At 40.0% G+C, this 13,773-nt stretch overlaps 1 protein-coding gene across 2 annotated transcripts in view; it reads left to right on the top strand.

Annotated features, from left to right (window-relative positions):
* Positions 1 to 13,773, top strand: part of wdfy2 (WD repeat and FYVE domain containing 2) — a 65,246-nt gene that overhangs the window by 31,342 nt on the left and 20,131 nt on the right. For both annotated transcript variants that reach the window (XM_073045901.1, XM_073045902.1), the window contains exons 3-7: positions 6,528 to 6,601; positions 9,977 to 10,031; positions 11,878 to 12,028; positions 12,130 to 12,242; positions 13,545 to 13,671. In XM_073045901.1, coding sequence (XP_072902002.1) covers positions 6,528 to 6,601; positions 9,977 to 10,031; positions 11,878 to 12,028; positions 12,130 to 12,242; positions 13,545 to 13,671 — 520 coding nt within the window. The remainder of the gene's footprint in view (positions 1 to 6,527; positions 6,602 to 9,976; positions 10,032 to 11,877; positions 12,029 to 12,129; positions 12,243 to 13,544; positions 13,672 to 13,773) is intronic.

Here is a 13,773-nt window from a genome sequence, read left to right as displayed (position 1 = left end):
GTCCTCCAATACCCTTAAAACTTCATCAGTATGCATGGGTATCATATGTGTCCCTTTTACTGAGACAATTGATTGCTACTTTTTTTTTTGAGTAATACCCCCCCCCCCCAACTTGAAATGTGAAATATCCAGACATTTGGGCAAAGGAGGAATTATTTCCATGGGTGATGAATCCTTTGGACAGATTCTGGTCCCTGAAAGAATGGTTATCTGGACTGCCAACACAGATGCCTTGTGCAGGAAGGCACAGAGTCGACTGTACTTCCTTAGAAGGTTGGCGTCATTCAATGTCTGTAGTGAGATGCTGAAGATGTTCTATAGGTCAGTTGTGGAGAGCGCCCTCTTCTTTGTGGTGGCGTGTTGGGGAGGAAGCATTAAGAAGAGGGACGCCTCATGTCTTAATAAGCTGGTAAGGAAGGCGGGCTCTGTCGTGGGCAAAGTACTGGAGAGTTTAACATCGGTAGTTGAGCGAAGGGCGCTGAGTAGGCTACGGTCAATTATGGAAAACTCTGAACATCCTCTACATAGCACCATCCAGAAACAGAGAAGCAGTTTCAGCGACAGGTTACTATCGATGCAATGCTCCTCAGACAGGATGAAGAGGTCAATACTCCCCAATGCCATTAGGCTTTACAATTCAACCGCCAGGACTTAAGAACTTTTTAAAAGCTATTATTAATGCTTTTTGAGATAGTGATTTAGATGCATATCATATTTTTTACTGAGTTAAGTATTGTATGTAATTAGTTTTGCTACAACAAGTGTATGGGACATTGGAAAAAAGTTGAATTTCCCCATGGGGATGAATAAAGTATCTATCTATCTATCTATCTCTATCTATTTGCTCAAGAGCTGTCAGTATTCGGAAGTAAAATGCTTAAAAACAATTAACAATATTGGGTGGAGGATGTATTTGATGAGGAAGTTTGGGGAAAATATACCTGTAAAGTTTCAAGGTATACTTGTTATTACAAATTTTTAATAGGAATACTTAAATGGGTCTTGTCAGTAGAATTTGTGATGTGCATTTCGGGTCTGGTTTTATATTACCAAGAATTTTAAAACAATTCAGTATATCAATTAATAATATGCCCAGGTATATATAATGACCTGCCTCATGCTTCCCCATGGTTGTACACCAGAAACTACATACCATCACCTGTATCCATCCCAGACTGGTACTACTTTTCCCAGTGGGATGCACCAGCAACTCTAAATAAGATTTGCATATTCTACCTGACTACAGGCTATTGCCACATCTCAGAAATTGCTGATGGCAGCAAGAAGTTCTTTCAGGTGAGACCACACTTCACCTTCGAGTCTGTCTGGCTCATCTTTTGTAGATTGGGGGACTGCTTTGTCAAGTACCTTTGATCTGCCCACAACAAGCAGGATTTCCCAGTGGCCAACCATTTCATTCCACTGCCCATTCCCATTCTAACATGTTGGTCGTGGCTTCCTCTATTCCAACAATGACATCACTCTCAGACTGTAAGAACAACACCACGTGTTCTTTCTGGGTAGCCTCCAACCTGATGACATGAACATAATTTCTCTAACTGAAGGTAATTCCTCTCCCTCCCCTCCTCTTTTTGCATTGCCTGTTCTGGTTCCTCTTTTAACCCTGCACTTCCCCTCACCTCCCTCTGGCGCTCTTCCTCTTTCCTTTTCTCCTATTCTCCATTCTCCGCTTCCATCGGATTCCTTTTTCTTCAGCCCTTTACATTTTTCAGTTATCACCTTTCAGCTTCTCCCTTCATTCCCTCCCACCCATTTATCTTCCCCTCACCAGGTTTCACCTATAATTTTTAGCTTGTACTCCTTTCCCTCTTCCTCCCGCCCCCCCCCCCCAGCTTCTTCTCCCTACCTTACTTGTTCTGATGAAGGGTATCGATTGGCCTGAAATGTTGGCTCTTTATTCCTCTCCATGGGTGCTTAACCTACTGAGTTTCTCCAGCATTTGATGTATGGTACTCCTGGATTTCCAACTTCCACACAATCTCTTGCGTACAAGAAGGCTGAAAGCTATGTTTAATTAAAACTAAGATTTAGAATAACTGGTTTAAAAATGACTAAATGTGAATAATTCCTTGGCCCCAATCATCTGATCTTCACAACTTTCACACAGTTTTTTCCCTCCATTCCCCATCAAGAAGGTATTAATATCTTTTTACTTCCCCTAAGGACCAACTGCTTCCACCTAGCAGAACTTTCACTTGCTCTCAACTTCTTTTGATCCCTCCCACTTCCTACATGTAGCCACGTGCACTTGTATGGCCTGTTGTTTTGTTGGCCACGTAAAACAATTTATGCCTATTCTGGCACTCATCGACCTCCTCCCCATGCCTCACTCCTTTCCTATATGGATGGCTGTCTTGGTGTTGTGTCTTAGCACCCATGCAGCACTCATAAATGTTATCACCCTTGAAACCTACTGCTCCCCCGTCCTGAAATTCATTTGGACTATTTCTGTCGGTTCCTTTTTAGGATCTCTCTGTCTCCATCTTGGGGACAAACTAACCACCAAAATTTCTTCTAAACTATGGACCAGCAGTGCTACCTCCTCCCACCCTATCTCTCGTTAGGATGCTGCCACTTTCTCTCATTTTCTCTATCTAGGTGAAGAGACTTTCTGTTCTATACGTGTAAAATGACCCCGCTTTTTCAGGCAACCTGTTTTCCCCTCTCACTTGCATAATTTGCATCTTCTTTTGCTCTCATTACCTGGCAGAACTGAGTTGCCTTGGTCCTCATTTTTCAACCTACCAGCCTCTGATGCAATCCAGCCACCTGCCTGCTCCCACTTCCTGCAGGATCTGCTTTCCACATTTGGTATGTCAACAAATACACTCAAAAACCTCTATAGATGTACTGTGGACAGCATTCTGACAAGCTGTATCACTGTCTGATATCGGGGGGGGGGGGGGGGGGTTCCACTGCACAGGATCGAAAGAAACTGCAGAAGGTTGTAAATTTAGTCAGCTCTATCTTAAGGAACTAGCCTACAAAGTACCCAGGACATCTTCAAGGAGCAGTGTCTCAGAAAGGCACGTCCATTATTAAGGACCCCCAGCACCCAGGGCTTGCACTTTTCTCACTGTTACTGTCGGGTAGGAGGTACAGAAGCCTGAAGGCACACACTCAGCAATTCAGGAACAGCTTCTTCCCCTCTGCCATCTGATTCCTAAATGGACATTAAACCCTTGAGCACTACCTCACTTTTTTTTAATACATAGGATTATTTTTGCTCAATTTTTATCTATTCAATATATGTATACTGTAATTGATTTATTTATTTCTATTTTGTTTTTTTTCTTCTATATTATGTATTGCATTGAACTGCTGCTGCTAAGTTAAGAAATTTCACGTCACATGCCAGTGATAATAAACGGGATTCTGATTCTCAGTGACTCCATGGTGCACTCATCTCTCCCCACCCTTCCCTTTCTCATTCCCTGGCTTTTTCCCCAATATATGCCCCTACACCACCTCCCTCACCACCATCTAGCACCAAAACAGTCCTCCTAGGGTATGTAGAGATTTGTGTGCACATCTTCTATCTTTGACTCTCCATGTGGTCTCCTACATTGTTGAGACCAAGCATAGACTAGGCAACCATGTTAGAGAGTACCTGTGTCTGCAATGGCCAGCTTGAGTTTCTGTTTGCATGTTACTTCAAGTCTTTCCTTTTCATACTACATTCACTCCCTTTGCCTTCTGCACTGCCACATTAAGCCTAACACCAACTAGAAGAACAGTACCTTATACTCCACTTAGGTAACCTACAATAGTCCACCTAAGTTCTCTCTTGCTTTGTTCACTTTTCTCATTTCCATCTCCCCTCCCCACCTGGCTCCTTCTGTCCATCATCCCAAGGACACCTGGTTCCAGTTATCATTCATCAGCCTCTGCCTCAACCCCCTCTACTACCTAATGGCTGTCTTCCCTTGACACTAAGTCCAAACGCAGGGTCTCAACCTGATTGTTGACCATCCAAGTGCCTTCATCAATGCCGCCTGACTGCAGAGTTCCTTCAGTGCTTTGTGCCCCAGATTTCAGCTCTGCAGTCACTTGTCTCAAACTCAGTGGTTCCCAACCTTTTTTATGCACTGGACCAATACCATCAAGCAAGGGTCTCTGGGCACCAGGTTGGGAACTCCTGCTTTAACTAATTGTTTCATTAATTTGAGACTATGTGTGGCATCTTGAAGCAATAGTTGACAAAGGTTGATTCAGACTTGGGTTAGTTTATTGACTTGCATACCAGGGTGTAATGAAATTCCATGTTCATGTGAAGCTCAAAGAGTAAACAGGTATGCACTCAGTGGCCACTTTATTAGCTGCCTCCTGTGCCAAATAAAGGGACCACTTTATGTATGTTCATGGTCTTCTGCTGCTGTAGCCCGTCCATTTCAAGGTTTGATATATTATGGTTTTAGTGATGCTTTTCTGCACACTACTGTTGCAACGCATGGTTATTTGGGTTACTGTCACCTTCCAGTCAGTTTGAACGAGTCTGGGCATTCTCCTCTGACCTGTCTCACCCACAGAACTATTGCTCACTGGATGTTTTTTGTTTTTCCATAGTCCAGGTCAATTGGATCTCAGTTCACCCTCATCCTGATGTTCGGTTTGATCAACAACTGAACATCTTCACCATTGGGTTGCTGCCACATGATTGGCTGCTCAGATATTTGCATTAATGAGCAGGTGTACCTTATAAAGTGGCCACTGAGTGTATATGTTATTAATAAATACAGCAACAAGTACAAAAACAATGGAATGCTACCAAGTATAGTAATGCAACAAAACAAGCAGTAAAATTAACAATGGTAGAATTAAGAGTACAAGGATGTGGGAGCATCACTGGGAATGGAATGTGTGAGAGAGGTGATTAGTTCAGAAATTATTCTGATAGAGAAAGTGTTCTTAAGTCTGGTCGTCTGGATTTTAAAATTAAAATTGAAATTGACCTGTCTTTTGTTTCAGATCAAACCAATTCTTCCTCACCTGCCCCTCCACCACACCCCACCAAAAACTAAAGTCAAAACCTAGGTCTGAAAGAGTTGAGCTTCCTCTTCCTAATGTACTATTACAATTCCTCCCAGTAAAGGTGTCCCCCGCTTTACAGATGTTCGCTTTATGCCACTTTGCTTTTACAAAAGGCCTACATTAGTAACCTGTTTTCACATTACCAATAGGATTTTCGCTTTTATGGAAATATTTCCTGTATAAATTAATGGTTCTTCGCTTTACACCATTTCAGTTTTAGGAAGGTTTCATAGGATCGCTCTACCTTTGCGGGGGTGGGGGGAGGGAACACCTGTACTGCATCATGGTGTTGTCTGTTTTCTATAGTGCTCCATATCATATCCCTCTTATAGGCTTCCTATAAACTAATGAATTATCCTTGTTCACTCACATTATTGTGATTTTTTTGATATTATTTAGGCTAACAAAGCATTCATTCATTTTAGTCAGTTTATGGGATCATTTGTGCAAAGTGGGATTTCTATAACTTGGGTCTTCTACAGCCCTGGAGCCTCTTACTCTAGGATTCTGCAGCTTTTGATACCTTGCCTCTCCATCTAACTTAAAATTTAAAAAAAAAACAATTTTGGACCTATCAGCTATTTATTTTATTTTTATTTAGAGGTACCACAACGAATAGGCCCTTCCGACCCTTTGAGCCGCACCACTGACGACCCTGGTTTGACCCGGACCTAATCATGGGACAATTTACAATGACCATTTAACCTACCTGGTACGTTTTAGGCTATGGGAGGAAATCAGAACACCTGGGAAAACCCATTCATTTCATGGGGAAGACATACAGAGACTCCTCACGGAGGACACCGTAATTGAACTCTGAACTCTGACAACCCGAGCTGTAATAACGTTGAACTAGTAGCTGCACTGTGGTGACCTGGTAAGAAGATTTGAAGGATATGAAATTAAGGCGTATGTCAGTCACTATCCAATTGAGTTAATTAGGGTTAAACAGTGAAATAATTTTACTGTGTTCCAGAATACCACTAAAACTTCATTGATAACAATATTGCACCAGGCTTTTGCAAAACCCTGTGATAAGGCCAGTGTGAGCCTTTTCTGCATTCAGTCTCTGCTTGCTGGGGACTTTGAAATAGGTGGAGCAATATATTGATGGTATCTTTGTAATTTGTTGGTATTGGGCCTGGGAGCTCTAGACAAGACTGGCCAGAAATCGTGTGCTTTCTGTTGAAGTTATTAGTATGCAGATGAACAGAGTGATAAGTCATGCAATTTGCTTGGCTTTGCAGAAATCTCTGGTTATTGTGTGCCCATGCATTAATCTTTTTTGCAGAGAACAGGAATTGAGTATTAAATCTATGAATGCATTGCAACTTATTTCAAGCAATAAATGTGACTAGAAACTCTTATTGTTTTATTGAATGTGTTTTTGGGGTCATTTGCAATGCTTGAAACAGCTGAGCTTAAATAGTTGTTGTTGCAACCAGTATTACTACAAGCCTTTTTTTTTAAAACAGCTTCGTGTTCATGCATGTCCTTCAATCCAGAAACAAGGAGGCTGTCTGTAGGTCTGGACAATGGTACTATCTCTGTAAGTATTTGACTAAAATTAGAATTTGCTTTTTCTAATTGATTATAAATGTGTATCCTTGCTGTATCCAATTTTTCGTGGTTCAGCTCTTAATTCATTTACTTCTAATTGAAAGGAGAATTATTTTATTTCTTGGGCCATCAAAAGCTGATACACGGCAAGCAACTTGGTTTCCTGGATGTTCATTCCTTCTGATGTTGTGATAGTTCTTTCACGCATTCTTTAGTATCTTTCAGAACTTGACCACCAAGAAGTACTTGAATGCTACTGGCTGCAGGTTTACCTTCAAATAGCACACATCGTAATGTGGAATTATATTGCTATTCCTTTGTTTGCTGGCCATAATTCCTGGAACACTTCCCACTGCAGCTGTAGAAGTAATGTCATAAAGAAGGCCACAATCATTCAAGATCATGGCTCACCACTGTCTTCTTGAGGGCAGTTGCGGGTGGCCATAAATGCTGTTATTGCCAGAAACACACTCATTGCATTAATAAATAATGCCTCCTTCTCTTGAAATAGATTCATTTCAATCCTCAAATAACTAACCCTTAACCTGTGATCTTCAACAGCTGTTCAATCTCCAGTAATGTTTCTGGGACTTGTCATGGTATTAAGAGGGTGAGGATGGCAGATTACTTTCCCTGAATGATATTTGTGAACCATATGGGTTTTTTATGGCAATCCGTTAGCCTTGCTTTTACATGGAAGCTATAAAATATACGATACCGAAGCTGACCATTCTGCCCAATGCATTTGTCCTGTTTGCTTAAAACACTCCCTATGGTAGCAAGTTCCATCTTCTCGCCATTGTTTAGGTAAAAAAAAACCTTCTTTCTGAATTCCCTGTTGGATTTCTATGTGATTATCTTACATTGGCTTCCGGTTCTGCTCTTGGAAGCATGCTTTTTGTAGCCAGCTTATCAAAGCTCTCCATTTTATAGATCCCTGTTTGGTCACCGCTTCAGCTGCATTTTTTTAAACCAAAAGAAGTGGTCCTTTTCTTCATTCTTTCCTGATCAGTAGATGCTCATCATTCAGCCCAATGCAACTATACAATTTACTTCACTCATTTCTGTTACTATATATTTCTCTGCATTAGAGACCAAAACTGTACTCAATATTTTAAATGTGGTCTAACCATAAGTACGATCAGGTTTTACAGGACTGCCTACTTTTAAATTCTGTCACTTTGAGTTAAACTTGATATGCTTTCTCTATCACTTTATTAACCTGCAGTGCAAAATTTAGGGAATTGGTATTATAAATAACCTCCCTATTCCTAAAATATACACATCTTTGTCTTCAGTATTTTAACTGGCTTTTTATTTTTGGATTTGTGTAATTCCTTGTATCAAAATTCCCAGGTATGCTGGGCTGCAGATACTTGGAATTCAGAGCAAAAAAAAACAGCGAGAGGAGAACAATGGGTTAGGGGGCATCAGTGAAGGACAAAGGATGGTCACTATTTTGAGGCGCGATCCTGCAAATTTCCTAGCTGGGTTCATTCTACTTTATTTATTTTTTATTTGTTTTATTTAGAGATGCAGCATGGAACAGGCCCTTCCAGTCATACTGCTATGGAATCCCCAGTTTAACCCTAGCCTAATCATAGGATAACTTACAATAACCAATTAACCAGAGTCTTTGGACTGTGGGAGGAAAGTGGAGCATCCGGAGAAAACCCATGCATTCCACAGGGAAGACGTACGAACTCCAAACAGAGGATGCTGGGAGTGACTTCCTAACTCAAATGTGCCTAGCTGAAATAGTGTCGTACTAACTGCTACAGTTAGGAGATGCCTACAGATCTATAAATCCAATAACTTTACCATTTTCCTTTGGCACCTTTTAATATGGCTAACCACATTGTTCTCATATAAAGCATTTGTAAGGTTGGGACTTGACCAGTTGTACCTAGAGAATTTCCTGGCTCTATCTCTTCTAATGTTACTGTCCCCCAAGGACTCTTAGATCCACACTGTTGTATCATCAGTCTTTTTTTCTCTGTAACATGATTCAGAAAGGTACAGAAGGGTCCATGTGTATGCTGATGTTACCTAACTCTCTCAACCACCTCTCTTGACTAATCCACTATTATGGTGAACTGCTTGCCAACTTTTAAAAGAAGATGAGCAAAGATTTTCTTTCTCAGCTATACAGCATTCTTTGAACACCAATTCTGTATTTGCACATTGTAAATATTGAGGCTGAACCAGACTGTTTATAAACTGGCAGTAACATTTTTCATTCAAGACATTCTGATGATTGTGAGTCAGGAAATGTGTTTTTGATAACATTTTGTTTTGGCAGTGTTTCAGAGAAGTTCTTCATTAAGTTTTATTTCTGTGTTGTACTTCTCCTGATTTTTTTTTCTTTCACTCGGATGGTCATTCTGCATGTAATTTCTATGTGGAACTGCCAGTACTGAATGTGACCTGTTCCAAACAGGTTGGACTGTTGGAGACCCTGAAGGATGCATATTCTTGTCATTTTATCGATGCTTCCTGTGTTCTGTCCTATCCTTAATTTTTCCATCCTGCCTTATTTCCCAGCATCTGTGGAGAACAAACCAAATAGAAGCATATGGATCCTTGTGCCTACTTCATTCAGCAAGATTATGATGGATTGCTTACCTCCACGCCATTCTCCAGCAATAACCTGTTAACCCGTTATTCCCTTCATAATTAGAAATCCATCAAGAAGGTCACCAACCTGAAACTTCTGACCATTTTTTTCTCCATATATACTACCTGATTTGTTGAAAATTCCATTTTCTGTTTCAAAATAATTCTGAGATTTTGCCTTTCCTCTTTGCCCCCTCGCTCTAACGATATGGGGCTTAGCCACATACTGTTCACTGCAGAGTTGGGCATGTTCCTTCATTTTTAAACATTTGAGAGAGGCTTTCTTGTTGGACCATTTGAAAACTGTAAATAATTGAATTGAGACATTCTGGTTGGAATTTAATGAAAACATAGTTGACTTTTGTTTATTGTATCCACTCACAAACCATGACAGTTCTCAGAACTTAACGATGATGAAGTTGAGAGACTTGTTGATTGCTTTTGCAGGCTTCCAGGTTGTCTTCCATTGGTATTCAATTGTCTCACCTTGAGATTCTTGATGGTTGCATTACTTTATGTAATCCATTTGTTAATCTACCATGTGGAGAAATCATATCTCTGCCAACGTACCAGCTAGAAGGTGCAGGAAGTTATATTTTTAGAGAAAACGAAACTGGTACCTGAATTTGTTTGTGTGTTTCTTAAAAATTTAACTTTCAGAAGGCACTGTTTAAGCAATGTATTTACTTAAATATGAACAGGAATGATTGAGAAAATTTTGCAACTTAAATCTTGCATCTTCCCTCAGGAATTTATTTTGTCGGAGGATTACAACAAAATGACTTCTGTAAAGAACTACTTAGGTAAGAAACTTACTGATTCTTCAAATTTGTGAAGAAGAGTAGTGTGAGAAGGTGTGACCTTTTTGTCTGCTGCCAAGGGCCACAGCATGGTCAATTCACGTATTCTTGGTACTTCAAAAAGGTTTTGAAATGTTACCTAAAGCAAAGCTTGAATTTGATGTATTGTTTTTGAGCTAGCTAGATGAATCAGATCTTGCTTAACTAAGGTAGATAGATTTGCAGACCAGTATTGCAATAAGCTTATGGAGCATTCTGTACACATTGTATTCCTCAAGTTACTTGCCAACAATTGGACTATTTTTAGTCTTGCTTGTGTTCTGAAAAACATGTAAAATGACGGATGAGGAAAGGCTTTTGGTCCAATAAATACATCCTAACCTGGGACTCTGTTTCACGATTCATGATTTTTCAGACTGACAGCCACCTGATGTAACTATAAATCTAGATTTAAACCTAGTCTTGGAGAGGGAAGGTAGTTGGAATTTTCTCTCTTTAGAATCCTGACTTCACAGTGAACCTATGACTGTGGCTACATATTTGGGGAGCCGATTACCATGCCTTTCCAACGTGGTCTGGCTCCTGCTTAAGAAACATAGTCAACTGGTGTACATTGCATGAGTAGTCAATTCCACTGATTCTTTTTTCTCTGAGAAGAGAAATACCTTTGAATGTCTAACATGATTCTTGTCTTGCTAAACTTCAGATTCAGGCCACAAGAGCTCTCAACCCATTTCGCTGAAGCAGCCTGTCTACAGGAATGAATTTGATTCCCATCTCCAGCACGGCAAACATTAGCCAAGTTGCCCCTAAATATGCTGTTACAGTACTGCAATATTTGGTTGATCTGGGTACCACTTTTTCTAATTTAGAAAATAATGTCATGTTCCAAACAGAACTGATGAGCTACAGAACTTTTAAGTTGCATTTTAATTCTGTGGCTGAGGTTTAGAGGATTAGACATCATTCCTGGTATGGGGTTGGTGGGAAATGCTGTTTGTAATACTATCCTGAGGCACCCAAGCCTTTCAAACCCTAACCAAACAGCATTGTAAGCATGTTTCATCTCAGCACTGCTGTGAAGGCGATGCTGATACATTAAACATCCATACAGCATAGATGTGTCAAAGGATATAAACTGCGTGCTCTCCCCATCGCAATTTATGTCTACTTGCAGTATACACAGCAACCTGTTCACACCAACAAATCTTAACAGCTAATTATCCTAGAGTAAAGCATTCTGTGGCAAAGGTTATTTGAGAGAGTCTCTCCAGCTTTACAATTTGATAGTTAGGTTGACGAATCTGCAGATCCCAGTATGAAATGGTTCCAAGATCACATCCCACTTCTTTAAGAATTCACTGACATTTCCATGCTGCTATTTATTGGAGCTTTGAGCAGATATTTAAAAATAATTGAATAATACTCTCTTTTTGCCCCCCCCCCCCCAGTTAAGCAATGAAACCTTTTGTGGGCTATTAGTATGTGACACTTTACAGTTTTTCTATTGGCCAAACTGTGATTCCAATCCTATACAAGTGAGGTAGAGAGATATTTGTATTTTTTAAATAGGTTTTAGTTGGTAATATGCATGGCACAACATATAACTGAATTTCTCATCAACTCAGTTGTATAGGACTGCAATGAAAGTTTCACCAGTACAAAAGCTGTAAAGTGGCACATAGTAATAGTTTGCTTTCAGCTAAAGATTAGCAGACTTCACTGAAAATTCTGATTGCCATGCTTTTGTCAGTATTATTTGCCACTTGGGCATTTGCCTGGTGCTAGCTTGAAGTTCATGAGCTTTCGAATGCTGTTGTGATTGATTTTTTTTATTCTGTTTTGCCAGCTCATCAGAACAGAGTGACAATGGTCCTATTTATCTTGGAAATGGAATGGGTGCTGAGTACAGGACAGGACAAGAGCTTCACGTGGCATTGTTCCGAGAGTGGCGGGAAGTTAGGTAGCCACAAAACCTCTGCTTCAGCCTCATGCCTGCAGTATCCTGAACACAAATAATCAGTTATTTTACATGTTGTTTTATTCAGCTGCAGTTTTGGATTGGTTTCCTCAAATACTTTTCCATAACTGATGTTCACAGATTCGACATTGAAACACGACATGCTTTTGTGGGGGATTATTCTGGTCAGGTGACAATATTGAAGCTTGAACAAGACAATTGTTCTGTAGTTACAACATTTAAAGGACACAGTGGTAAGCCGAGTATTGTTTATCATTATACTGAGTTTACATTTGCCTTATTTTCTCAGCCCAAAAAGAACTTAATTACATAGTTCACAGCATCCATTATTGGTTGTATAAATATTTCCCTTATTACTGATGTATATGAATATTTGATACTTAGAAATTAGTGTGGATTTTTTTCTCGATAAATTTTCAATCATGCTCCAACCATGAGCCAACTTTGTGTTAGTGCTAGGGAAGAACGCAGTCGCTATTGTAATTAAAATGTGAACCCACACCCCTTTCCCACCACCCCAACCACCAGCATCCAAGTGTGTGTGTGCGCCCTTAACTCTTGGTGGAGTTGTCCGGGCGCCGTCGTGACAAGCTTTGCACTGATCTTTTTAGGTGCTCATCATACGGTGCGTCTTGGGCATCTGAAACCTGGCAGAGCCCATCCCTCTCCAGTTTTTTTTTAATGAGGTCGAGTTGCTAGCTCGACACTCAACCCAGCACGGATGGAGAGCGTGCAAGGGAGCCGGCCGGATTTGAACTCTGGACCTCTCGCCCTGAAGTCCAGCGCTGATGCCACTATGCCACCAGCCAGCATCCAAGTAACTGCTGTTTATCATCTTCAAAGGAATCCAGAAACTGCCCAAAGTGGGAATTGGAGCCAGGCATATTTTGTACTTGTATTTTTCTTTCAATATACATTAAGATGTTTTAAAAAAATATTTGGACTTTTCTCTCTGTACTATTTATGGAGAACAACTGAAGTTTACTTTTGTTTCCATATAAACTAAAATGCAAATTAATGTATAATATGTATGAAGAACAAAACTCCTGATATAGCACTGTAATTTCTGTTTAAAATTAGCTCTGACTAGGAAAACTTGGGTCTCTTCAGTTACACTTGGCTGTGACCTCAAGAAACTTTCAGAAATGGGTCATTTTGCCCAAAGGGGTGTAAGCCCTAATTTATTTAAGGAAGCAGAAAAATAATCTCGGACAATCATTTTCTAAGGTTAGGACTAAGGATTCTTTTTGATCAGAGTTGAATTTACATTTAACCATACATACTTGGCGAGTTTACTATAAAAGCAAATGAAGTACTTAATTTTTCACAATGAGGGCAATCGTCTAACTAATAACATTAAGCAAATAATGCTTTGAGTAAAAATCCAAAATGGGATCTGCTTTCTCTAAGTTGACCAATACAATGGATGAAAAATTAAGTTTGATTCACTTTATTTTGTAGGTTGCAACTTTTATTATTTATCCATCCTGAAGTCTCACTACATTTAGTTACTTGAGCTACGTTCTGTCTTTTAGGTAGCATTTCTGCACTTTGTTGGGACCCAGTTCAACGAACACTATTCTCAGGCAGTTCTGATCATTCCATTATTATGTGGGATATAGGAGGAAGAAAGGGAACAGCTATCGAGTTGCAAGGCCACAAGTGAGTGTGTGAATTCTGTATTGATTTGCACATACTAATTTTTCATGTCAAATAAAGACGGCAGTTGTGCTGCTTTAGCTAATTCTATTTTGTTTCTGCCAT

The sequence above is a fragment of the Hemitrygon akajei genome, chromosome 5, assembly GCF_048418815.1.
Source record: "Hemitrygon akajei chromosome 5, sHemAka1.3, whole genome shotgun sequence".
In the NCBI taxonomy this organism is placed as follows: Eukaryota; Metazoa; Chordata; class Chondrichthyes; order Myliobatiformes; family Dasyatidae; genus Hemitrygon; species Hemitrygon akajei.
Note: the sequence above shows the minus strand (reverse complement) of the source record. Positions and strands in the feature narration are given on the sequence as shown.